This window comes from Genypterus blacodes, unplaced genomic scaffold (assembly GCF_046128005.1).
Source record: "Genypterus blacodes isolate CSIRO-AG114 ecotype Tasmania unplaced genomic scaffold, CSIRO-AGI_Gbla_v1 ptg000105l_1, whole genome shotgun sequence".
Taxonomy (NCBI): Eukaryota; Metazoa; Chordata; class Actinopteri; order Ophidiiformes; family Ophidiidae; genus Genypterus; species Genypterus blacodes.
In genome coordinates this window covers 2,005,263-2,032,778 of record NW_027466909.1, presented here as the reverse complement: position 1 = coordinate 2,032,778, position 27,516 = coordinate 2,005,263, and the positions used below count along the sequence as shown (strand labels likewise).

Sequence of the window (27,516 nt, the reverse complement as noted above, 5' to 3'; positions counted from 1 at the left end):
CACACTCTTTAATAAATAAGTACTATATCATGTTTTGCCCTCACATCTTCTAGATTTTCTTTAATTGTTGCATTCTAGAGATATTTGGCCTTTTCTTACCAGGTCCTTTGAATGCACCGCTATGTTTAGCATTTCTTTTCTACTGCACGCTACAATAAAAGCTGAACAAATCTATCAAATAGGTCTGTTAAGCTATAATGACGGTAACACCTTGTATAAATCTATTTTCTTCGGGTAATATTTCTCCTTACAACTCTCTGCATGTCACACCGCAGCCACAAAGTAGAAAGATTCAGTTCATGCAGTGTTTCGAGGCTTTTCCACACCTGTGGATCCATAAGGGTCAAACATCTCCAGAATGCTCCAATTTTCAAGAGAACAAGTTCATGACATGTTGTTAAAGTATCACATTGTGTCCTCACACATTCAGAGCTTTTCTTGCCAACTGTACAGCTCCTAACAGTCCAATTTAAAAATGAATATTACATTTTTCTTTATACAGTTTTCGAGTAATGTGTTTAAAATGTACAAATGTCTTGATGAGGTTGTTTTGCAGCCATAAGTGTCAAATAGTATTTATTTGTTATGGCTTCTGCTACAACCTTCCTCTTCTTTGGCTACAGGTTTTTTTGGCTCTACCTCGTTTCACTGCGTTTGACTTCTGAACCTTTTTACTGTGATGTACCGTGCATATAAAGCCAGAGCAGCTTTTTAATACACTCTGATGGCAAGATGATTTTTAGTTCCTTTCCAAGATGACATGGTGTGTGAAAACAAAGCCATAAAGATGCACAAACACTGGCTGCCACCCAAATGAGTTCTCACTTGTGTGATGACATACCCATTTATTTTTAGGGAGCTAAATTTTTGATGGAACTGTAGCAGCAGAAAGTGGGGTAACGGCACGTCTTTCCTCTCAGCCTGCCTCACTAAGGGAAAAGTAGGAACATCAAATATCCATGAACCTTCACTTTAAAAATCGTAGAATGGTTATTATTGTACCAAACTATATTTACTGTATCCTCCAGACACATTAAAGCACAGCAGTAAAGCTCCTGGCTGCGCTGGAACTCCTGTGAGTTCTGCTCTACTGTTAATACCTATTTTTAGAAATGTCATTTTGACTAGCGTTAATTTGATTGTGTTATTACCGACTGCAACTGATTTAAACTGGTTGTCATTATCAGGAGTCTCTTCCAAGTGGAGGATTTTATAAAATTTTCAAAAAAACTTAATCACATTTCCTGATATTGCAATCATTCATAGTGATGTCATCTTATAACAAAGTGCTTTTACTCCACGATGAACTTTTTGATCTGAAGCTGAAAGTAAATGAATGAAACGGAACAATAAATAATTGTTCCGTTTCATTTCATTTGTTTCAAATATGACATGGTTGTTGCCATGTATGTGACCTCTTTAGAAAAAAGACAATATAAAGAGGAAAAACATGAAATGCCTGGATTGCTCAATCTGGAGTTTTATTCATGGGAAAAAATTTAATTCATGGATTCTTTTGGAAGAAACAATAAAAACAGCGTTGGACAATAGATGACAAACACACTTCTCAGTGTAAGTATTATTGCTATTTGTTGTAATGAGTTCATCTTGTCCAAATTCACTTTCCTTTCAATTTTTTTTTAAAAAACAATTGCACTATAGTGATACAGCGTAAACAACAAGCAACTGACATCTGTATCCATGGTGATCTGCCTTACAAACAGAGACGGTTGTTGCTTGATCTGAAGGCATCTGACAAATACGGAGAAGCAATGTTCGCCTCCTGAGGCCTGAAATGAGTTATGTGTTACACGTTTGGAGCATCTGAAACAACTCTTTGATTAGAGTTCAAACAGATTGTGATTCCACTTTTTAGTGATTTGTTTCAACCGTGTCCGTGTGTTCTTAAAGGCATGCAAACAGGTGGAACAAACGCAGATCATCTCCACAGCCATTATAAGCAAAACATCACCACTAAAAAAAGAGTCATAGTTTGTGTAATCAATTGTGTTCGTTTGTGTGAAATCAGTAAGGTGAAATCTAACATTACAGTTAATGTACTGACGGTGGTCTAAGTAGGCACAGGGCACATCCACATCATATCTGCATTACCTCATTTTGCATCACCAAAGCTACGCACGGCCCCTCAAACAAAGATTACTGGCTGATGTATACCGCTGTGGTGTTAATACGTGACAATAATAAATAAAAGACAGCAGCAAAGATGGATAACTTGCATCCTGCCTGCGATCCACTCATCGTAAAGCACATCTATCCGTGGTTTATGGAAATTACAGGCTCTGCTGAAAGACCTGCTGAAATATGGCGTCGCTCGGGCCAGAGACCGTCGCTGCGTAATTCAGAACAATCCTGGCAGTTGATCGAATCGAAAGTTCATTCATTGTGGTGGGGAAATTACCCCGGGGTCGCATTTCAACATCTGCAAACGCCTCCCCCCCCCTACGCCGCCATCGTAACATATTGCAAACGACTTTGTGTGCGGCATCGATTAATCAAATATGGAACATCTGCAGTTGGGAGTGTATTTTATGTGACATGCAAGAAATCCTATACAAATGACTCGATGACAAACTAGTGACTCATGCGGTTTCCATTGCAGCCATCAAATACAGGCTGAGATCCCAATGGTATATTATAGTACAACCACATTTTATTGTTTAGACTCTCAAACGCCATCTTCAATTAACCATCTATTTTCCCCCGTCTTGGTGCTGTGGAAAGCGTATATACAACCATGGTGCAGCTGTCAGGTTTCCTGTAAACCTCAGTGACCACTGTTAGGACACCAGAATTCGGGCTACCGCACGTCCGGACCTTCACCTCACCTCTATACGAGTTCCCTTGTTGGCCAACAGGTACACGCGCACACACATACCTGTGTTAAGGGACCAGTGACTCTTACAGGCCTCGCTGTGCCCAGTGCAGCCTCAGCATTCCCAGTAATCTGGATTTTACTGGATTCCTGCCGAGTTCACAGTTATGCCGTCGTCTGTTGATTTAGATCCCCTGGTCATTCTTAGGAGAAGATGTCCTCTTTGTCCAGTTCAGGCGAGGCAGGCCGAGAAATGTCAAAGAGAGGCTGTGGAGAGCCGGCTGTCGACCTTCTAGCTTTAAGGAGCTGAAGTGCTTCTGCGAGTTGCGCCTCCAGGTCTGACATCCGAACGCTCAAGTTCTTGAGATCGTCCTTCAGCTCCAGCTTGATCTCCTGAAGCGACGCCTGAAGGGTTTGCTCCGGGATGGGGTAGAAAGAGTGTCTGGCCTCTGGCTGGACCGGACTGCGGTCCTGCGGGGTCATGCGGAAGTCGCCTACTTTGTCCAGGCGCAGTTCGCTCTTGGTGATACCGCTGTCACAGGAGTCCGTCTTCTTCAGGGAGACCTGTGGCTCGTGCACCTTGGTCCGTTCGGCTAAAGTCTCCATGGATTCGGCCTTGGACACTTTGTTCCAGTTGTCGGCTTTGGCCATGGACTCTTTGAAGCGACCCCAGCCTTTGACTTTGACCGGCTCAGCTGCCCGACCCCCGACCAAGGAGGTGGGAGTCGGCACCTGGAGCTTAGCCTTGTCCGAAGGGGCAGCGTTGGTGGGCGATGAAGCCGACGGCGTTGAAGGTGAAGGTGATGCCGGGCTTTCCGTCACTGTTACAATGCTGGTAGTGGCAATGGTTGTGTGAGCAGTCGGAGGGCTGGCGTACACGGGGCCTTTCTCAATATCCTGCTCGTCCAGGTCGGACTTCTCAGCCATGCGCGCTTCCTTCTGCTGCCTGAAGCGCTGGAAGAGTTTTCGTACAGGGTGGTCCGGGGGCAAGTTGAGAGGCGCTTCGTTTTTACGTCTCTGTCGCTCCTCTTCCTCTCGTTTTACATCACTGATCTTGCGGAAGACAATCTAGAAGTGTAATATATCGATTATCAGATAATTATAATTCATCAGAAATGTTAGTCAATCATATTTGGCTGTTGCATCTCATGAAGTCGGTTCAGTCTCTGTAAGTATGAAAAATGAAGGTGTGTGTGCTCTGTAAATGTCACGGCGGGTATTCCCTTGACACACAGGGAAAGTTCACAAAGTGCCTGTGGCTTCGGTGGCTGAGGATGCACACTAATATAACCACAGAATTACTGAGAAATGTGCTGTAAGCAGTTTCACTTTGATAAAACGGTTTGACGTTACAAAATGCATTTTGCATTCTCAGGCAGCTCAAACAAGAAACATAAATTTGAGGACTAGATGAGTGGAATATTGGCTTTGTGGATTACAAAATTATTTATGTGACTCAACTTGTGTATGTGCCAGGAGCTTCATGTAAGCTACTATCACAGAAAATTGGAATGACTTGGTGTACATATCCAGATTCAGGATTCAGCTTTGAATTCTGCTGTTGTGTAGAAGCTTTTTCCCGTTAAAGCTTCTTCTTGAAGTAGTCTATTTAATCCATCCCAGGATTCCCTCACGTATAACTGTGGGAAGTATAGGACCCCAGTGAATAGTCAGTTTAACACAGCAGATGAGATTGCCTTCCATATGCAGGGAATTCAATCTGAGCGCTGCTCTCCTGGGCAGAATAATCTTATTATGAACGAGGTAAGGATCGCCGGCTTCACTCAGCCTGTTGACGTCACCGCTGTTCATTTCTGAATGAAGGATGTGAGCCGCTGCGTATATATGGTCACCGGTAAATCAAATGTGTTTTTGTGTGGGAGCCTTGTGTAGCTGTGAAACGTGTAGAGTGATTGAAAAGTATTGAGCTGTGCATAGAGCGTTTTAACTTGGAGGGATTTTAGCCCAGTTTCATTGAAGTCCCTTTGATTGCTCGCCAGGAAACCCTGCAAAGCTGATGTGACACAGTAATCTGATGCAAAATGTAGTTCAGGCCAAAGCATCTTTCCTGTTTGAGTCTGAGGGGGCAAACGGGGGACCAGGGAGCAACCGGAACCAATACCAGAAGTCAGCAAAGTACTGAATATAATAACAGAATGTGGACTGTTTGACATGTTGTTCCCTCTTGATCCATCCTCTCCATGTCCTCCCTTCCTTTCCCTTTTCTTCCCTGTGCCTCCATCACAGGTAAGTGTCTTTATTAGGATTTTTTTTCAGATTTGAATATTTTTTCTTGTTTAACTATGTTCCTCCTTTTTCAGTTTTTGTTGTCCTTTCAGGTTTAAATGGTAATCAGCCGTGATTGCAGCCACCTGTTGATGGTTGTCTGCCTCACAGGTGTTCTGATTTACTGGTCAGTGTGTGCAGGCGTGACGTTCCCCCGTTTGAGGTTAAATGGTGAGTATTTCTTTCTTTCCCAGGGTTCTGTTTTGATTATTTCCGCCATTAAACGGCATGTATTTGTGATAATGAGATGGCAGGAGTCGGCTCAGTCCGTTGGGGTCACTCACCCTCTTGCGCAGGTTGTACGTGAGCAGCAGATTTCGGGAGAAGTGGTTGGAGAATGCAGTGTAGAACTCCAGCACCTTCTGCAGAGCGTCGCGTTTAATGATGTGGAGGTCACAGTAGGTCAGCGCTCGGACGTTGGCACAGGCCTGGGCCAGAGTCACCTCTTTCCAGAAAACATCCCCAAATACATCCCCCTTACCTGGGAAGAGGACAGGAAGTCACAACACTGACCTTAAGCATCGTTTTCTGCTATCATGCTAATTTCTGCACCACACTAATAACTAAAGCAATCAATTGTTTTACAGAATTTACAGAAAATTAGATCCTTTTTTGTGCAACATTGTTTAATTTGTGCGGCACAAATTAAAACACAACAGCTTCTCACACATGAACGCATCCAAATAAAGTTAAATTTGGTTTTCATGCCTGAACAAAGTCTCATTATTATGTTGAACCACTAGATGAAAACACAGGATGCAGCCTTTGAGGTAATTTCAAACCATTCAAGCTGCACAAACACACGTCAAAGTACTCCTGTAATTCAGATAAATCGCACTGAATAATTCAGTGGGAAATATTTGGCCATGCAGGACGTGAGGGGACGGAAAGTCGGAACGCTCCGGGTAGCAACGGTCTCGGGAATAGATGAGACGGTCCGTCTTGTGTGAAGGTGTACATTAGACTTTGTTTGTGTTCCACGGTGCCATTAGGCTAATGAGATTTTGATTCATAGTAGTAACTTGTTTATCACTCGGGGCTCCATTACAGTGCATCCGTTGGGGTCGCTCGTATCAGCCTGACAGGGTATTGATCGCTCCCGAAGAGGAACCAATAGGAGGCTATCGATGCAAAACAGCCAAGGCTACTGTATGTCACTGAGCGCGCCATCCATTATGCACCAAATCAATCATTTGGTAAATTAAAGGCCGAAAGTTTTAAATCTTATCGAGTAAGGGAGGGAAAACGTCCTTCATGTCATACGATTACAGCACGACTGTGTGTAAGTTGTGTCTCTTTGCTGTGTGCGGTCGTCGCCGTCCCCCAATTTATAGGAGACTGGTTTTCATCTGACTGAAACCAAGATAAAGTTAGAAAAGCATTCAAGAGCCCACAGACGTCGAGCTGTCACTGCAGACAGAAACTGATTAAAAAGTGAAGAGAGGAAAGACTCTTCGCAGAAAGCAGTTATAGGAAAGCCATTTTGTTCCGGCGGCGCTGGAGGCCTCTGCTGTCCTCCCAGACACATTGGAATCAAATCTGAGATCGGCCTGCGCGATGGGCTGGATTAGGAGCAAATTAGAATAGATTTTTAGAGCAAATGCAATTCCTTGGTAACCTTACCTCACTTACCGCTGTCTTTTTTTTTTAATGGGGTGTGTGTGATACCGAGTTACTGAGTCTGTAACTTATTGTGGAATATTTCAGCAGGACTGAGCCGCACATGTCACTAAAACAAATGACAACACCTACAGTAAGTCGTATCGTAGAATCTGGTGTAAATACCTCGTTAACCACAGTGTAAGACGGTCTTGACTGAATCTGGGGAAGGACTACCTAGTTCGTCAATCATGTCTCGGGTGGAAGGAGTCGTATTGACTGACTGGGGTGTGGCAGGTAGAGAGGAGGAGGAGAGAGTGGAGTGCTCGGAATTTTTTCAAACATCTCACCTAAAATGGCCACCACCTCATCGTCCTGAATAACCTCCAGAGACCCCGACACCACGAAGCAAAGGCTGTCCACGCTTTCCCCAGCGTGGTAGATGAGGTCACCGGGAGCACAGTGGATGGTCTGGAACTCCATGGCCAGAGCTCGGAGGCAGCCGTCACTGGCTAAGCGGAACGCCGGGTGCTCTTTAAAAACCTTCCGGTTGAGATGAACGCAGATATCTGCCCTCATGTCTTTGGGGCAAATCTGCAACACCTGAAACGAAGAAGAAGTGAAACAAAACAGGTCACATTCAAACTCCGGAATTCTCACAACACTTTGGTCTTTACTGAAACTGGGTCAAGCATTGTTATGTTGAGCAGGAACAGAAAACAGAACCCTGGTCATGTTCCTGTTTATTACTTAACAAGAGCGTTGAACCGTCATACATGGCCAAATAAAGACGTATGGTCCCTATAACAACGCGTAGGCATGTTTGTTATGCAACACACAGCAGCCATTAATGAAGGTATAACATTTAAAAAAAAAGGTAAAAGGTCTAATTGCTTTTGCCTCCATCAGGTCGTATCAAAGTCTGAGTGGGTGGGTGACATGGGAGCGGGTGAGCGAGCCCCTCGTGGTCGACGGTGGTGATCAATTTATGGATTCCTAAGAGGATTACAGCAAAGGCTCTTTAATGCTGCATCCATGTTTAAAGACCTCAGCTTTTTACTGTCAAAGATGGAAAAGACCCGTCAACCAATACCACTTAATACAACTGAATCTTAAGTGTTGCTATAAATACATTAACTTGGAGTATAACATGGGCGTCCTTTGATACCGGTGGTTGAATTATCGTGTTTCAGGCTTCAGCTTGCCTCCTCGGGGCTGCAGGCTCCCTTGTGTCCTGTGTTGTTTTCCAGGCAGGCGTGTGTGTGTGTGTGTGTTGGGTGCAGTCAGGTCGTTAGGGAGAGCGAGAAGCAGCTGCTCCGATTGGCCGGTCGCAGCGTCGCGCGGGGGCGTCGGACCGTCGCTCCGTCTGCCAGAGCAACTCTAGGGTTCGATTCTCTCTGGGTTTCTTTTAGATATTCGGCTTTTTGTTACAGATTTTAATGTAACAACGCTTCTCTGTGTATGTGGAGAACTTTGCCTTAGATTTCATTTGTTTTCAACTAGGATGTCAAACTAAAAGGAAGGAAGAAGCTTAATTGCATAGTTTTGAAACACACACACACACCGGTTTGTTTGTGAGTGTGTGCGACTGTTGGAGGCCACTGAGCTCGTGCGGGCGGAATTCTGTTTCATGCTCCAGCTTCACTCAAAGGTCACAGCAGCTGTGAGTCCGGCAGTTTTTTGAAGCATGAGCGCCGCGTCGCTCCAAGTCCAACTAACCCACAGGATGCTCACCTGTTGCTGCGCGCCGCCTTCCGAACAAAGCTCTTTGAAGATGAATGCCAAGCAGAGAGAGATTAAGTGCCATTTTTAGACGCGTGGGTTTGGCCCCAAAGCCCGACAGATGAACCAGACAGCGGTTCAATCAAAGAGGACGAGATAATTAACTTTACAAAATGACTCATTTAAAAATAATTTGAGAATTTAACCTTCAAACGCCTTCAAATCACGGACAGTTTAATTTAATAGGAATGTGGTGATAGGAAGCTTTAAATCAGTTCAGCATCTGATTTTCGAATAATGTTCACATCAAATGAAAACAGGAAGGTTGTTTATCACATTCCTTCCTTCCTTCCTTTGTCATTTTCTCCTTTTTCCTTCCCCAGACATATTTCCATCCCTCTTTCCTGAAATCCGATATGCCAACAGAGTCCGCCTCACCTTTTCCGTATCTATGCCTCGCGACATGGACCAGGTGGACGCGATGTAGTCCATGACCCGCTCGCTCAAGCCCTTGGGCACCTGGTAGAGCTTGAGGAAGTCGCGGACGCTGTTCAGCATCTCGTGGTAGCGGTTGGTGTTGGCGTACATCTGCTGGAAGATGGTGGTCACGTTACCAAAGATGGTGGCGTAGAGAAGCGCTGCGGAAAGACAGGAGCAGGAAGAGAAGTGAGAGAATTTGAGTTGTTTTTGTTTTTCTTAGCCTTCCATTCCATTGTCTTATTTAATCATGAGGGAAATGAGCAATTAGAACTCATCATTCCTTCCAAATACACAATCAACACATTCTCAACAAAAGGAAAAAACATAATTGCAGTGATCAGCTGCTTAGTGTGTGTGTGTGTGCGCGCATCCATCCCCGTGTGGTTCAACCTAAATGGGAAAGTCTTTCACTTTCCTTGCGATACATACATTTCCAAGTATAGTCCTGCAAATTCAAGGTGTTGGGTTGATTGAACTGGAACTTTTGCAGCAGCTGGTGTGAGCGAGTGTGTGTGTGTGTGTGTGGATCAAAGCCATCCGATGTCTGCGCTGCGTGTGGAGTGCTCTCTTGGCAATGATGCCCTAATTAGCCCTGCTAGAAGGGACGGAGAGAAAACATGCCAAGCGCACATTTCAATTATCCTCAGATGCTGATGGTAACCTGCGTAAGCGCCCGTGTGTTTGTGTGTTTGTTTATTTTTACGGCACATAATCAAAGTGCTGAAATACTGCACAGGGAATAATACTAATTAAAAAGTGCCCCAAACCTCCTGGAGGGCAAAGATAACCACAACTTAAACCCTTTCATCACTCACTGGCACAGCAGTATTAGCGGTCGTCTCTGTTGTACTTAACCTAAAAGACGAGACTGCGTTCGCGTTCACATCATTGTTCCTGATTCTTGACATGAAGATCATCAGAACGGGCGAGAGGAGTGATGTTCCATCCCTCATGAGATTTTCCACACACTTCAATCTTTATACCAACATGCACTGAAGCTGTTCTGGCCCGACAACCTCACTGAGGCGCTTTATGTCGGCTTCTCCTTTAATTTGTCACCCATCTGCCCACTGTGCTCGTGTACCAATCAGAACACAGCAGCTTCTTCCAATCATGTGGGATCACTGATTGGAAGCCGTCTGCATTTTACTCACCGTGTCAGATAGAACAAATGACAAAATGTAACTGCAGTTGTTATAATGCCACCATCAGGTCAATTGACGTTCAAGTGATCACACACACACACACACACACACACACACACACACACACACACACACACACACACACACACACACACACACACACACACACACACACACACACACACACACACACACACACACACACACACACACACACACAGCCAATTATAGCAAAATACTGACAAACATTCAAAAACAAATACAACTTTTAGCTTGGTCCAGACATTCTACTTCTACAAACCTAAAATTGAACGATGCTCAGGCCCAAGGGATCCGGGGAACAAGAACTATTTAGATTCTACTACTTGCGATTTCAAATTTATGAGCCCAAAGCTAACAGTGGTAATTCCAGTGGCATAATCAGGCCGGCCGGTATCTACCCAAATGTAAGCGCTTCTCTAATGGGCAGTGATAAGCAGTGACGCTGTAGTGAAGGCGCCCGCATGGGTCTCCGGGGAGCGCAGGTCGATCTGCTCTCCAGCGTTCTTTCTCTACATGACGCCGCACAGAACTTCACGGGCAGCACTGCACAGCATCCAACAGCTGGCTTGTTTGAAGGCAGTTAAAAAGACAGTCAGAAACTAAAGCCCCAGGCCAGGGGTTGCTATGGCAACAGGACATATGTATATCCCCCACGACTGCGACCCCCCCCCCCCCTTCTCCCCCTCCCCACATCCCTCATCACACTGTGATCTTGTAGTGCCAGCGCCGATCCAGTACTGATGGTAAAAATAGAACAGTATCAGGGCATCCATATTTCATAGAGAGAACAGGACTACAGCAGATTGCATCTTCAAGTAAAACCCTCCTGAGGTCGTCTGCATCTCAGATATGCAGCCTTTAAGATGATTTGTGTTTTCGCAGTGAAAATTTTTCGACGAGACTAGTCTGCCGACGAGTTTACCATTTTCCCTCAAGAGCCACACTCAGAACGCGAGCGGTCCAAAGTGCGGGGCCAGACAATCATTGTCTCATCACAGGGTTCAGACTGTGGCGGGGAATAAAGCAGAACACACTGTAGGTGAGGAGTGATTGCAGGGGGGGGATTGGAGCTTCTAAATTGATCGGGCGGTATGGCGTTATTGCTCAGAGGTTTGGGCTCTGTGCATGCACTCACACGTAATGGCAAAGCGCCGCACACCGTCTTAGGAGTTACACAAGCGGCAGATACCTTATGAATGTTTAATCTGTAGTTGTGGAAAGAAGTACACACTGCCTCTGTGCATTTTGCAGTTTCCATCAGCTGGAGGGGGGGAGGTTTCATCTAAAGAACCATTCAGGCATTTGTATTTACAGACAAACTGGCCGTTACAAACTCACTTTTGATGTAACAAGCTCCAACACCTGCAATTTATCCACTTTTTGTAGATAACATCGTGTTGAACGGCCATTTCCTTTGGCCTCCTGTGTGTTTCAGTGGACCTGATATACAGTTAGGTACCATATTGATGTTAGGTACGCAACTATCCAGGGGGCAGATCAGAGCCGAGTTACTTCTCAATACTTTCTGCCAGTGTCGTCTGCTGCTGGTGGACAACAACCTTTGAGATGGACGTGACGAAGAAATAAAAAACACTAAACTATTCTAAACTAAGCAGACAAGTCAATGTAGGAGTTTTCTCAGCTAATATTTTTTCTTTTGTTGTGTTTTGTGCCCGGTGCATTCAGGTCCCTCTCTGGATCGTGGTTGTAAAGAGCGAGAGAGTTGGACTCCTCATCCATCACAGCTGCTGCGTTAGATGAACGTTAAAACGGCTCCACTCACATCCAATCATCATCATGGCTACGGCGAAGATTTTCTCTCCGTCCGTAGTCGGCGCGATGTTCCCAAAGCCGATGCTGGTCAGGCTGGTCATGGTGAAGTACAGTGACGTGATGTAGACCGAGTCTTTGTTGGGGCCGCCCTCCCACTTCCCTGAGCCGCTGGCGTTGAAGCGGTACGGCGTTCCCACCGTCTCGGCCAGAATGTACAGCCAGCTGTCCATGCGCACGATATTGGTCTCTTCATCGATGACCTCGTAATCGCCGATGCTGTACCTGAGGGGAGAGGAAGCAGAGGTCAGTCGAAATCCATGTTCAGACCTGACACTTCACCTTTACCAGGGGAAATCTTTAAGAAAGTAAATAAATAAGGGAGAGGAGCCACAGCAAAACACAACCTGATCTTAAAACTACACAAATAAAACTTTGCTGTGTGTGTGTATGTGTGTGTGTGTGTAACATTCTGCTGCCCCACACAATAGAAACTCCAGTTACGGCACGGTTCCACCCGGCACAGTCGATGATCTGATTAGACTTTAGCGATCCATGCACCATAAATTTGCATATTGATGAGGAAAATCTAATTCTCGGTTAGAGCCATTACACCTCCGCCTCCTCCTCCTCCTCCTCATCGCTTTAAGGTGGGAAGTATGTCGTGTAACAACGCGTGGAGACGAGCACCTTGACGAAAATAACTGCTATCTGAGGCGTTTGCTTAATCAGTGAGCTCATTTTATGAACTGCCTGTGTGTCATCAATGTAATGTGACGTATGACAGACATGTGGAGGGAGAGTCAGCTGCTGCTTGTTGAATTTGTTAAATCTATGAAGTTATCAATAGAAGCTCTGATATAAATGTAGCACTTGGGATGACATGGAGGTTTATTATTCAATCTCTACAGACTATAAGCCCAAACAAACTGACCTGAAGTATATGACAGCATGAACAAAAACAGAGAGTCAAAAGCTGAGGAATCAACATTTTGCGAACTATTTGTTTGACCCACATGCATTTGCAAGGCATCAGTTTTTAATTTAGATTTAGTCCTTCTCAAGCGAAGAACATTGTGTGTGTGGCAGCTTCTGACAGCTGTGCAGCACATAGGAGAACAGCTGCAGCATCACCTGAGAGATAAAACCACCCAGCGCCTGTCATCCCATAACATGCATTACCAATTGATGTTTCGCACACTGGTGGTTTAAATTATGCATATCTGTCCTCTTAAACAAACCGGGTCTGGAAGAAGCAGCTCCTCACTTATTTTTCTATGTATTAATGAAAGGAAGCCGGCGGGAAGACGTCATAGTCGTTGAACGTACCAGATGCAGGCGAGCCAGTGAGCGGCCAGTCCGAAAACACACACCAGCAGGACCAGAACTGCGGCGCCGTACTCGATGTAGTGATCCAGTTTGCGGGCGACTCGGCCCAAGCGGAGCAGCCGGACCACCTTGAGTGAGCTGAAGAGGCTGCTGATCCCCTAGAACGTGGAGGCCAGAAGAGGGTTCGGGGTCAACACGTGATTTAAAGTTCCTCATCAGCTGTGAGTACACAAACATGGAGCTACACAATCAAGTACACAACTAATGACACTTACATATAGCACTTCTAAAACGAACGTATTCCTGCAAGGCCGAGACAGGAGTGCAACATTTCATTGATTGATTGTCGCACCCTTGTTGTTGAATTTCAGTTGGGAAAAGCGTCTCTCCACCTTCCCTAATTTTCACCTGCGGGAGTGGAGGCTTCTGTGGGAGGAGTGTTATGTGTCATGTGAGGGGGGGGGGGGGGGGGGAAGGGGCTTGGTTCATGCAGGCGCCTTGACACACCGGTGGGAGTTGCCGGTGCAGTGACAGGGGACTACATCGACTCTGCCGGCCTCCCTGGTGTGGACGCGGGCCAATTATATCCATAGGATGTACGACCGCGCCAGAGCCAAGCGCTACCTGAAAGTGGACTAATCAAAAGTTTTCAGGGCAGTTCAGCACCTACGGGATTGTCTCACTAATTGCATTTTATTTCGCTTTGACCACTTGGAACACGGCCTCCCTGTTATATTACGGAATAAAAACAGAGGGGACAGCGGAACAGTTCCCTCTTTAAAAGGAAACCACTGAGAGGCAGGGTCCAAAAAAAACAAACAACGGTTATAATAAGACACAACAAACACAAGACAAAGAGAGACGACACATATAGTGGGAGAAAACATTTTGAGCCTTTGCCCATAATGCAGTTTTACAACTTCTAGCGGTTACATAACCAGCCAAACGTCTGCTCAGCCCAGCTGTATACTGAAACACCCACTGAGTGAATCAAAGAGACACAGCAGTCTGCTTCGCTGCTGGTGAGAGGATTTCATTACAGTGGCAGGGGTGTTGTGTGTGTGTGTGTGTCTGTGTGTGTCTATGTGTGTGCGTGGAGGGGGCGGGTATTGATTTTGCTAATGTGCTGCGGTGTGCAATGCGAGTACAACTGCAGCGCTCTGTGTCACTTGATCCGATGTAGCTGCCTGCCAGACACCTCAGCTTCTCCAAAATCACTTTACAGACCCGAGGCCCCCCCGACACAATTCAATTACCGCTGCAATCCTGCGCCTCAGTCACACAGCAAACTACCGCTCCCGTCCAAGTTAGGCAGAGAAAGTTCATTAAGGAGGAGTCGTCACCGTGTCGGCACCTTGTAATTACTTGTCATTTTAGTTTTATTCTATCAAATTAAGCGTGAGAGTAGGTGTCTCGCTTTTTACACACAATTATCTTATTTTGAAAAGGAGGGCTGAACCTTTGAATGCATTCTAGTTACATTATCACCACATCATAGCAACTAATGTATTTAAGCTTTTCTTACAACACTAAGGGTTTAAATGTGTGTATCTGTGCAAGATTTTCCAGAATCTGCTTCATAATCCATTTCCCATCCTTTGTAAGTATCCTAGTTCTACCTGGAGGACTTATTTTGAAATTTAAACCCTCACACACCGTCAGCATCCCACACAAACGCAATGGCGGCATCTGCTCATGCGCCTGCTCCTGTGATGGACATTTAGTTGAAACAAAGAGTGTGTGAAGCAGTTGTAAGGGCTGGTGGAGTTTATGTTAACACAAGCCCAAGCTGTCTGTCTGGAAAGCATTTGTTGCACAACACACACGGCAACAACAACACGGCTCATCATCATATTCTAATCAAACTGAAGCCTACTTGAGTGACAGCTCCGTGGTTCCAATTCTTCCCGTCACGTTCGTGCATGAACACAGGCAGAGGAGGAAGAAGAGGAGGAAGGGGCCATGCAAACACAATGGAGGGGTGAAAAAAAAGGAAAGAAACAAAAACAGCAAAAACAAAGCAGGAGTGAGAGGAGACACTTGATGAATTAACACTTGAGCAAATCAATATTCAATAAAAGAACAAACAAACAAACAAAACAGGGGAGCAAACTTATCTGTGTTTATGGAGCGAGAGCAGCATGACCGAGCAGGCAGTGAACGCATCATCACTTTGTTTACTTGCACTCTGTACTTCTGTGTTTGGGCTCTTTAATAGAACTAATGTTTTAACGGCCATTTAAACTGACGGCTATTTCCCAACACACAACCAATCCCTCAAAGTGAAAGTGAGCTTCAGTCAGTGTTTCTTATCCAATAGAGGAACTCTGACAGCCGCTCCTCATTAATGATCCTCCTCCTCTCCTTGTGTGGAAGCCTTTTGGGGGAAACAGCCATCAAGGTTATTCATGTCAGTCGTTAAGGTCTGTAGCAGCAGCAGCACGATGCTTCAGCGTGCGCTTTAATAACACACACAATTGTATTCCTGCTCTCATTTACCGGTTGCCTCTGAGCAAATTAGAGCAAATTGGAGTCGCTGACTTGTCACAGAGCCGCACTGAGGCCTTGACGGGGGTTCACGTACGTAGCCGGCCTGTCTGTTCTTATCGAAAGCCTAAATGACACGAGCCTCAACTATGAAGCAGCACAAAAACACCCGAGCGTAGCGTCTCATGTTACCGCAGCGAGGCCAAATGACAGAAAGCTGAGGTTTTCCTCTCTGCTGACCTCTCCCTGCTTTTGCTCCCGACACTTGAACTTGTCAGCATTTAGGATGCTGAAGTGATGAAAGACTAGAATGGAGCAAAACGCTGGACCTGCAAATACACACCGGTGCTCAGTGCCCATAAACACACCGCTCCCATCCAGGCAAGAAGCCGGACTGCATCCAGAATCACACTCACAGCAGCACAATGCACTCAACTCTCCTGATCACAGCTGCTCAGCGCTCCTGAAGCAAGGAATTTGATGTAATATTTTGTGATTTCTCTTCTTCTTTAATTCACTTAAATAGCTTGTTTGATCCTGTTTATATTTACGTTTTAATTGAATTTTCTGTTGTCGCTTTCGACCGTCTTTGTATATGAAATGTGTCACGGACGTCAATAAATAGCCTTGGCTGGGATGTGTGTGACCAGAGCCAACATACTGGGTTACACACTGGGCTGTTAAATGCTATCACAGCACTTTACACACACACACACAGACAAGCACACACACGCACCCGCACACACAATGATGCATTGATATAATGAAACCTGGCATGTACACAGCCCTGAGGCTCCATTTAATCAATCTGTGTGTGTGTGTGTGTGTGTGTGTGTGTGTGTGTGTGTGTGTGTATGTGTGTGTGTATGTGTGTGTGTGTGTGTGTGTGTGTGTGTGGGGAGAAAAGCCAATGATCTTCAGGAACATTTGTGCACCATACAGAAAGTCTGGCTGCACCTCAGGATCTCACCGGTCTCACATGTGAGCGTCTAAGCGTCCTGAGGAAGCAGCTTGTCTCCTCAGTGACACAAATGGAAGGATCAACAATTCAATTTAATCATGATTAAATAAACAAATAGAAATAGCTTTTATCTTCGGCGTGCCAAGTGGCTAAAGCACCAACCTTAAACCTTTAAGACACAGCAGATATTGAAACCCCATTAGTGTAAAGCATTGATTTGGCACTGGACTGGCTCCTCTATTCACCTGAGAGTAAGGTAAAGCACGAGACGCGTTTTCTCATAATTCAATCTGCTTTGTGTGCTTACGCGAGGTATTAAGTCATCAGTGACACGGCACAACACGGGACAGGAGGCGAGTTCAATCTCACTCACTGACCTGTGTCGCCTCGGGCTTCATTAAGAGCCTCAAAATGGCAAACAACTCATCTTCCTCATTCAAAATGGGCCAATTATCTCCTGCAAACTTCCTCATTATGCTTTAACGCCTTTACATTCACAAACAAGCAGTTGATTGTGGTCGTTTAAGAAAAAAAAAATCAATGCCCAAACAATAACTGAACACTGGAAATGAATGTTTGTTACACAGGAGAATGTGCATCTTATTCATTGTTGAATTAGACACAGCAGTGCTCTACCCTGTGCTGGATGAACACACACACACACACACACACACACACACACACACACACACACACACACACACACACACACACACACACACACACACACACACACACACACACACACACACACACACACACACACACACACACACACACACACACACACACACACACACACACACACACACACACACACACACACACACACACACACACACACACACACACACACACACACGCGCCTCTGCGTGTTCCTCTGGTGACTACTGTGGTTCACTGTTAATCTGCAGCAGGTGTCTCCAACGCGGTCCTCAGTGAGTCCGGTCCTGCAGGTTTCCTACCTGCCATGTAATTAATTGCTTTTACCTGGAATTCCAAGCTGCTCCCTGGAACCTGGGATACCGGCGGAAGGCAATTAATTAGGTGACAGGATGGAAAACCTGCAGGATAGGAGACCCGTGCAACTGCAGCGCTGTGATGTAACTTAGGAGAGGAGCACCGTCAGCACCTTCATCTTTGAGTTTAGTTTAGGATAGATTGACCCGGAAGACCCGAGCTGAGACGGCGGTTCATCAGCAAAACATCCAGTGGGAATCAACTGAGCCGACCACATGCTTGCCAGATCACATTGCAAAGTTACAGTATGCAGTTTTTGGAGAATTTGATGAAGGTGCTCTGAGTCCTATCATCTCAACAAATGATCACCATCTACCACATGGGGAATCACTACTCAACCCATCACCCAACTGTCAAACCAAGGACTGAGGTGCAGCAGTGAGGAAGGATCACAATCTTACAGCCTGCTGCTCTAAACACATCTACTCCAGGGAATTATTCAGCACATTTAGGAAAATGCAAGCAAGTAATGGTTGTGGTTTCTAGAACAGATGGAAGCACAGACATATGGCATTATTAATCCTGACGATCATTTCTGCTTCTGAATACGCTGCACCAGCACCACGGAGACAAACGCTTATCCCAGTAAATCCGATTCATCACCGGAAACCGCCACACTCACCTCATCCACGTTCTCGAAGGCGTTGATGACGTCGTATGGCAGGCAGGACAGCAGGTCGATGACGAACCAGGTCTTCAGGTAGTTCATTCGAATCAGCTTGGGGTCCGAGATGACCTCGCCGGCGGGTCCCACGAAGGTCGTGTGGAAGTTCAAAACGATGTCCACCAAGAAGATGACGTCCACGATGCTGTCCACCACCAGCCACGTCACGTTGTTCTGCTTGGTCTTGAAGGAGACGTTGTAGGGCACCATGATGGCCGTGTAGAACGTGAGGATGAGGATGACCCAGTCCCAGGTGGTCTTGAAGAGGCAGTAGTGCAGGATGATGTGCGGGGGGGTCTTGGGGGTCTCCTGCTTGTACTGAGGTAGAATATCCGAGCCGAGTTGCAGTACCTGCCGAAAAAAGCAGGGGGGGCCAGAAAATGCTGCAGGGCTCGACTTCTGTCCTCCTAGTGACAGAACGCAACTGAGACATAAAAGGGTTCATACCTCAGCCAGGCGGGAGTGCTTGTGAACGTTCTCTCCTTTGTGAACCGTGGGCTGCAGCTGCTGTAGCACCCCTCTGCTGCTCGTCAGGGCTCGGGTCAGCCGGGCGAACTTCCCCCAGCCTGAGGACGAACGCAGCGCAACAATGATGGTGAACACCAATACGTCTTCTGCTATACCTCACTTTCTAACTCACTAACTAGCTATGATTTAGTTTCCCTGTGAACCCGTGCGGACTGTGTGTGAATTGCACATATCAGGATGTGGTTAAACACCATTGTACTTGTGCAATGAATCCCGGAGTCCCTGGAATCACACAAAAGATGCCAGGAGGGAAGATATGAAATGGACACAGCAGGAGATAAATGAGACTCTAACCTTTGGAGGAATCGTCCTCAATGGGCTGTTTAAAGGCTGTGATGTCGCTGAATGTGCAGAGAAACAGGACCACTTTCTCCTGTTCGTTGCGAATGGGAGCAATCTTCACAAAAAACCAAACAGGCGTCCCTGAAAGTAATTAAGAGGAAAGAAGACATTCAGCCACATTGTTGTTGTTTTTAAAAAAAGGAGGTGGCAAAATGTTTCTAGACCGTCTTGAGAACTTCCCTGCTTACACCTGCCAAGTTTTCTGCGCATTGGCAGTCGACCAATTAGTGCGTCTCCACAGAGGTAGAAACGTTCCGGGCCTTTGAACTCTGTATGTTGGCGACTCGGAATACATTTGCATGGCAAGAGCCCGGATATTTCGTCGCGCTCTCTTTTTCTTTCCGCACGCGCGGCGCAGTTTACTTACGGTTCTTCTTATACATGAGTATCTCGAACGAATTCATCTCGTAGTTCTCGAACGTTAGTCGCACTTTGTCCGTCGTGTCCTTGTCCGTCAGTTCTCCGTACATGAAACTGCAACAACACAAAAGGGAAATAAGAGTTTGAATTTTTAATAGATACTCGGTACAGTTGACAAGCACACTCATTACTGCGGCGCTGGAAGGCTGCTGGGTGAAAACGCCACTTTGTGCATATTTGAATGGGTTACTTACATCTCTCTGTGCCGAGTATTCCCTGGGTGCGATGACGGTATTTTATTTGGTTCCAACTTATCCTACATTACATCCAGCACTTGCCTTGAATTCTTTATTAGACTTGGACTGTGTTAATTACACAGCAGAGGTGGATAAATACCCAAATACATTCTGAAGGCTTACATAGATAAATGCTGCCTGATGTCTAATTGGCCGTACGCAGAGCACCTCCAAATAACAAATTAAACCCAGAAGAAGAAGAAGAAGGAGGGTCAGGCCACTATGAGCACATTTAACCATGCTGCAGAGACATTCATCTGCTTTTGCTTGTTACTGCCACCCTCAGAAGCAGCCTGTTCCAGCGTGAGCTAAAAATAACTCTGGAGTTAAGTTATGAAAAACAAAAGGGGGGCTAAATTTAATGAGACCACGTTTCAGACCAGCGCCGATCACACAGTCTCTTCAAAGGAAAACACGGACGAACAAAACGATTCCTCAAATGGCAATGATGTGGCGAAGTCCCCACAGGTTTGGATGTAATGTATATTAAGATCATACATGAAGGTACACAGGAACAACGGTGAGATGGAACAACGGCTTTGATCAAGCAGCTACAGCGCGAGAGGCTCAGATATTAGCACAGACTTCAACTCTCTTAGGAAATGAGCGCATGGTTTTAATATATGACAACTAGAATTTTTTATTTTCTTCAAATATGGGATCTAGCCTCACCAACACGACTGCCACTAGGGGATTCGCTAACGGTGGTGTTTTTCTACAGAAACCTGCTGTTGTGGTACAGAGGAATATTTCACCGTTGGATCTTGAACACATGCAGTCAGAAGATTTTTAGCAGTGTCTCTTTTTAACCATTTCCACCTACGTAAACGCAAGAGTGCACAGGATCTTGCGAGCTAAAAATAAACGCACCATCACCACACGCTCCTTTTATTATTTGTATTGGCGAGTGTTATGAAGCTTATGTTTGAGGACCTGAGGGGCTAAAACTGTAATTGCCGCAGTGCTGGCTGTGACAAACACAGCAGACGCACACATCTCCCACAGCAGACGCACACATTTCCCACAGCAGACACACACGTCTCCCACGGCTCGGAAAGCTGCCAGCTTCCACCGCTTCCTCGCGATCACAATGATTTAGTGGTTATTGACGGGCTAATTACCAGCAAAGCAAAGTCCGGAAATGATCACTTGAATCTCATTTTAAGAAGTCCTAATAACAGCTCGGGTGAGAGCACCCTAGGGACCCGGTGAGTCAGTAGCAATGCTCTCAGTTGCGGCGACAAGCGTTCCTCAGTTGTTACACCTTGATTACATCACTGATTTGTGTCTTAGTTATCTGGATTCTGTCTATGAAAAGAGACATTCAGGTGCTAAAAATAGCAAGTGGACCAGAGGCGCGTGTATGAGCTGTAAGCAGCATCCAAGCCCAACAGGCTGGAATATAGTGTGATTATAACTTTCTCTGCTCTTCCTGAGGGGGAGCTCAGGGTGCCAGCTGGGAGATGTGGTCCACTGCAGAGACCGGCCTGGAACACCTCAACCGACTCCTCTCGATGAGGCGGAGCGGTGGATCGACGGTCTGACGTCTACACAACCCCCTGTTTCTGCAGGACTGAGGTACTTTAACTGGTATACCAACTCTATGTGTCGCTTTCATTCTTAATGCGTACAAATTAGGTCACACCTCAGGACTGGAAGGAGAAGGAGGACAGTAACTGATCCAGCGTTTCACACATCGGTTACCCGGTTCCTCCATCATGCTCACTGGTTCCTCCAAAACTGAAAGTTGAAGCTTCATCTTTGGAGGAACCAGTGAGCACATTTGGTTGTGTAGTTTTCATGACCTTGGGAAGAACTAAGTGTTTCACTTCCTGTCTATGACTGCTGAGAGAGTGTGGTTGTTTTAGTGACGCGAGATGATTCACATGATTTACATACAGTATCATCACAAGATATCTATTTACAATATCTATTTATCTTATCCCAGGAAAATGTCTGTCAGGAGGTCAAAGGTCTTCTTTTGTGACATCTTCAGTATAAAATGTGCAAATCCTCATCACAAAATCCAAATGTTTACTTTACCAAACACAAACAGCCTTGCCTACCTGCAGGTGCTGCTCTTCTGCATCACCTCGGCTCTGTGGTATCCTGATAACTTGCAGAATCCGTCATTGCTGTAGACGATGGGCCAGTCCACAATCTGTGCATTCCCCAGGACAAAGTTGGTATCTGTGTAAACGTAAATGCAAAAAGGGAGAAGGAAAGGGCAAATGCTTGAGCGGGGACTGTGTTTCCTAACAACAATAACTACAACATTGATCTACACACTATTATAGCTGGATTTTGGATTGAGAAAAGGTTCTATTCAATTGAATATTAAACCAGGGAAGGGGGGGGAATGCAGTTGAGACACTGAGTAACAGTTATCCAGAGCATGACAGGACAGATACAGAACATACAAATACAAATGTGAGAGAGAAAAGGACATTTGCTGAGATTTGAATCCATACAAACTCCTGCATACTAATATCATAATGCCCAGGAATAACAGTGAGTGGGCGCCCTGATTCTCCTTTGGCACCGTTTAGAATTTTTTGCAATACTTCCAGGCCTTCAAGCTAAACTGAAATATGTTAATAAACCCTAAATATCACCGAGTTACATTTACATTTTAATTAGCCCATTTTGCTTACATCCTGTTTTGTACACCTGTCAGCAGATTCTATAATGAGCCTTCACGTGCTGGAAGAGGGAATATTATGTAAATCCTAAACTCCTCAGGTTCAGTGAAACTCAAGGATAAGTCAATAATTGAATTTATCTGGGATTCTGAATGATTGCCACTACAATAATTACACACACACACACACACACGATTGAGTCTGAGCCAAAGATAGAATGGGTCTAAGTCATTCAGATTCTTGGACAAATCCTCTTAAATGCGTCACCTTAGCATGAATACAGGCTCTTACATTTTATCTTTGAACTGATAAAATGAGCAGATCAGTCATTGAATGCGTCTTTATATCAACATGCACACTCACACTGGCTTTATATGTGTAGTTAGTTTAGCAGTTAGCAATGGGAGGAATTTAAAATGCGACACGCGCAACAGTTCCACATCCGAGTGGGACAGATTCCAAAGAAATCTAGGTGAGACAAATTGAGGAACTGATAGCAAATTTACACTTAAAAGTATTCAAATCAAAACCTATGCATTTCATTTTCGCATGGGGCAGATTTCCTGGACCGATGTCATGATTACAGCGTAGAATATCCACATCAGGTGTCAAAGCAAACTGCAAAGTACACACACACGCGGATGACAACAATGCGACTGCACACACACGTGAAATTCATGGCACACACCTGCCACAACAAAACACACAATAGCATCTTCACACCAGATGTGGGCACACAGAATGTACAACTCACTTTTTTATGATCACAATGAAATGACACGAGAGCACGAGGGCACAGACATAGACAGAGACACACACACAAGACGTTCCATGCCAACGTGTTATTTTACAATGATCAGATGCCTGTCGATGCTTAACTGTATGATGGGCAATAGCCTGAGTTTGAGCCGAATGAGTTGAATTTGCTGTTGTGTGGCAGAAACTTTTTACAAATGTCGCCAATCCTAAGTGCTTTGTAAATTAACAGCATTTGGTATAGAACATGTGGTGATACATTACAAAGAGAAAGAGAGGGGGGATATCAGAGAGGAAACAGAAGCAGCACGCCAAACTACACTTCATAGTACCTGTCTGTCTATGGGACAGTGTCCAAACTGAAATGTTTGAGAGGAAAAAAGTGGTTAACAAATGACAGTGAGAAACATCCTTGAATGTCAGACAACAACAAAAAAGAAAGAGCTGGAAAATGTCGATCAAAACAATAACAACAAGAGGCTGCGACGCTGCTGTGACCTCAGCAATCAGCACAATGCTGCTCTTAACCCGGAATGGATGCAAATGGAAAACTTTGGAGGTTGAGATTAGATGGGGAGTTACTGAACAGATTCATCTAAACTGGGAGCAAAAGAGGAAATGCTGCGATGTTGGATTTTGGTGTGTCTGCTCGTGAACCAGCAGCAGTGTAAGTCTTTGTTTACGAGCCGTCTCCCAGCCGTGCGTCTCTCCTACAGTTACTCACTCCTCTGTTTCTCCGTGGAGCTGCACAGATTAGTCTTGGTCCTTTTTGTTTTTAAGCATAGAGGAGATTTACTGCTGGTTAATCCATACACCACCGCCCAAGGTCGTATAGGAAGAAGATATTGATTTTCCTTTTCTTTCATTTAATAAACGTAGACATTTTACAGATCTGGATGGAGTTGGAGGAGTGGATTCATTGTTTCTGTACAAAGTGTTCCCCTCTGTCAGCACACATCTTCACTTTTAAAAAAGTGAGCTAATCTGACACAAAGGCCTAAGGAGTGCACACACACACACACACACACATTCATACTTTTAAGGAGATTACATAGACAATGGAGCTTTACCCAAACTTTACCATAACTGAGGTCCCTCTGCTAAACCTGGTGGAGATACAAATCACACATTGGATCATATTGAATCCAATGGCAGTGACATCTAATTGGACACACACATTTGGCCCCAAACTGACTGGTGTGCATTAGAAAATCTGTCCCAAATGTGGCCTACGACAGGAACACACACACGGTATACACACACACACTGTTCACACACACCTTCTCTGTCACCATTGTAACATTAAAACGACACATCTGAGAGCCTAATTTCCACACACACGTATTAACAACACTGGGTGAATGCCTGAAATTGCCTGGCAACAAAATGATCCACATCAAGATCCTCAGTGCTGCTCTGGTCAGTGGATGTGTATGTGGTCTATCTATGTGGACTTGAGGAAGGTACAGCGTTGTTTAAGTGCAGCATTAACCACCACAAAGTCCAAATCTGCCAATTAAGATGATCGATTACCATCTAGTTTGTTTTAAAGATGGTTTGATGGAGGTAAACACACAAGAATGAGTGTTTTTACGGAAATGTATTGAGATTTGCATGCATGTGTAGATTCCAGTCATCTATATGATTGGCAGACAGTTGAGTCGTGTGTGTGTGTGTGTGCGTGTGTGTGTGTGTTCAGGCTGAGGTTTCGCTTTACCGTTTAGGAATATGAACTATATTAGAGCAAGGAACGTTGTTGTCTAAAAATCATGACACAACCAGAACAATAGCTTTCCAAATCAAACGGCGGCACAAACGCCTAACTTTTAAACGCACATGTGCTCATTACGTCACTAATTGAACTGCGTCGGTTTTCTGCGTTTGCTTAATTAGTTGATTCGATTGATCCGCTGCCGATTTATTGGCAGATCAGTTTTGTTCCCCCGGTTTTTGAACCCTCGGGGCTCAGCGTGCCTCGGTGATCTTCATCCTTACCGTTCGACCGTCTGACAATATTCTCCAAAAAAGTGTTCTGAGGGGCCACAAGTCCCCTCCGGCCCCCCGCCATCCCGCCGCCAAGCTCCACTCAGACCTCCGCAGGTGAATCTGGACTCCACGCTCCGTGTCCGCCGCTCCACGCGTGCGTCCTCATGTTCTCCGGTGTGGAGGCTCTGCGCGGAATCCTGGCTTGCTGTCGGCTTCTTCATCAGCCGGCGCTCTGCGTTGGCGCCCCTGCACGCACCTCATCATCATCATCATCATCATCTTCCTCATCATCGTCCAGGAGAGGAAAAACAAGCTTTCAGCGCGCAGGAGGGGCCGCGCCGCTCTGAGACCGGTGCGTTGTTCGGTAGCGAGACGTGAGCGCCATCTGCCGGACAGGAGCGGCATCGTGTAAGGATCCGTCTGCCCTCTGACCTGTTCTCAGATGTTTGCTACCATATTTAGATGAACTCCTACAGCTTTTAACTTTTTCAAAAATTAAACCCATACATTGCAATCATTCAAAACTTCGGCCAAAATGTCAGATAAGCTTTATGAATTACATTTGGACGGGCAGATTTTTACCGTTGTCCGTTCACTCATTTTTTGGTTGTTTCAGAGACTTTCTTCATCTCGATGGACATTTTTGACGTCTTACTTCTTTCTCAGTTTTGTATGAATACGGCGTACATTCAGACGACATCATCCTTACCCTGAAAAACATTCCCTTTGCAGTAATTGGGGTCAGAACAGTCCTTCTTAGTGAGAGTACCAGCGTGTGTCAGGCTCTTGATGAGGGCCCAGCCTCACCTCTGGGGTCCCTGAGCCTGTTCAGTAATCCATCTCATGTGAAATTCAATCTAATCCCTTAACTCTCAGTAGTCAGCAGCATCCTGACATATTTCTGTGGAAGGTGAACAATCTCATTTTCCAACATTCACCTAAACTCTAAAGTCACTAAAGTTGAGTTATAGAGAACCAAAACTACTCAGAGCCCAGATTCTCAACTGTGATGAAGCTCTTTTAATCCAAAGCAAATTTACAGTGTTTACACTCATGCTGCAGAGTGGATTCAGTCTTTGTTACACGGAATCACAAAACAAAAGTCAACTGTTTACACATCTGATTTATGAGACACAATTCAAACAAACTGACGATAGCACAGAGTTTCATCCATCTGAAACAGCTTTAACATAAATACATGTGGCACAATAATGTCCAGATAGGTGAGGCGTTTCATAGTCTGGATTAACTGGTCCAGTTCTTGGAGATGTTGAGGTGACTCAGGTGCTCTGTTATGCTTTTGTGTTCAGGAAAGTTCAAGAATTTGGTCTCCTTGATCTTGAGCCAGCTGAGAGCTCTGCGCTCTGCGGCGTTGCCAAACTCCTGGTCTGGAGTCACGTAGGGCCGGCTGATCCAGTACTCGTTCTCCGCCTCGCGGTCCAGATGCTTCAGCGTGTTGCGTTTCATCTGCCACGTGATGGGACGGAGACGCCGGTGCTTCCCGATCCACTGCTTCCCAGGGATGCCTTTCTTCAGCAGGGCCAAGGTGAGATGCATGGCAGCGACTCGCTCCTGAAAAAACAATAACAAAGGAGGAGGGACGATGTCGTGGGTCAGAGGTCAAATGTGTTCAACAGATTCAGAACCATGAACTCTCAAATGTTTGGATTTTAAAGGTTAAATTACTAAATAGAATTGATAAATACAAAAGTGGATATTCTTTCGGTAAAGAAGCCAAGCAACTTATTCCCGCATCTAAAGTAGGAACATTTACTACAGTTACATATAAAATGCAGTTGTTAAAACCATATTTAGTTCCAGTCCCGCATTATGATGTTATCAAGGGTGGCAGTAAAAACCACATGAAGATTAAAACACAGACACAGACTCGGTTATTGACTCATTTTGAATTTGGGGACTAACTAGCATCACATGTAAACCGAAGCTACGTTAGCTCATGTTAGCTGTAGCCCACAGACCAAGGACACCTTAAAACTCCTACATTTGACAGTTGAGGCCGATATAAATACGGCAATCTCGTACCTGTTCCTTGGGTCGCGCTCGTGATGTGACGGTTTACTTTGCAACAGAGAAAATTCTGCAGATTTATTATTATTTTAAAAAAGACTTAAGAACAAATCGAGAAAACGCGAGACAGCGGGGTCATTAGCTAAACTTCCGGGATATTCCACGGCGAGCGAGAAAGACCAAAATAACTAAAGCGCGAAGCTCATACCTGAAGCGTTTGGGACGCCACTTGTTTGCCTA

At 45.2% G+C, this 27,516-nt stretch overlaps 2 protein-coding genes across 4 annotated transcripts; both read right to left on the bottom strand.

The window, feature by feature from the left end:
• Positions 1–220: 220 nt before the first annotated feature.
• kcnh1a (potassium voltage-gated channel, subfamily H (eag-related), member 1a) lies at positions 221–25,508 on the bottom strand. 3 transcript variants are annotated; one of them, XM_076160309.1, is made up of 13 exons: positions 25,258–25,508; positions 21,931–22,054; positions 19,576–19,682; positions 19,161–19,289; positions 18,786–18,904; positions 18,297–18,689; positions 15,083–15,109; positions 13,207–13,364; positions 11,891–12,162; positions 8,879–9,078; positions 7,069–7,321; positions 5,404–5,600; positions 221–3,901 (listed from the first exon to the last, which is right to left on the bottom strand). In XM_076160309.1, exons 1-13 carry the CDS (start codon positions 25,328–25,330, stop codon positions 3,038–3,040), a joined length of 2,916 nt encoding a protein of 971 aa, XP_076016424.1. In that variant the 5' UTR covers positions 25,331–25,508; the 3' UTR covers positions 221–3,037. The 3 variants fall into 3 exon arrangements, with proteins under 3 accessions (XP_076016424.1, XP_076016422.1, XP_076016423.1); XM_076160307.1 differs by lacking the exon at positions 15,083–15,109; XM_076160308.1 differs by lacking the exon at positions 15,083–15,109 and having other exon boundaries at positions 18,297–18,656.
• Positions 25,509–26,246: 738 nt separating this feature from the next.
• Positions 26,247–27,453, bottom strand: mrpl57 (mitochondrial ribosomal protein L57). Its single transcript, XM_076160379.1, has 2 exons — positions 27,292–27,453; positions 26,247–26,820 (listed from the first exon to the last, which is right to left on the bottom strand). The coding sequence occupies exon 2, from the start codon at positions 26,803–26,805 to the stop codon at positions 26,494–26,496; it is 312 nt and encodes a 103-aa protein (XP_076016494.1). The 5' UTR covers positions 26,806–26,820; positions 27,292–27,453; the 3' UTR covers positions 26,247–26,493.
• Positions 27,454–27,516: the final 63 nt, after the last annotated feature.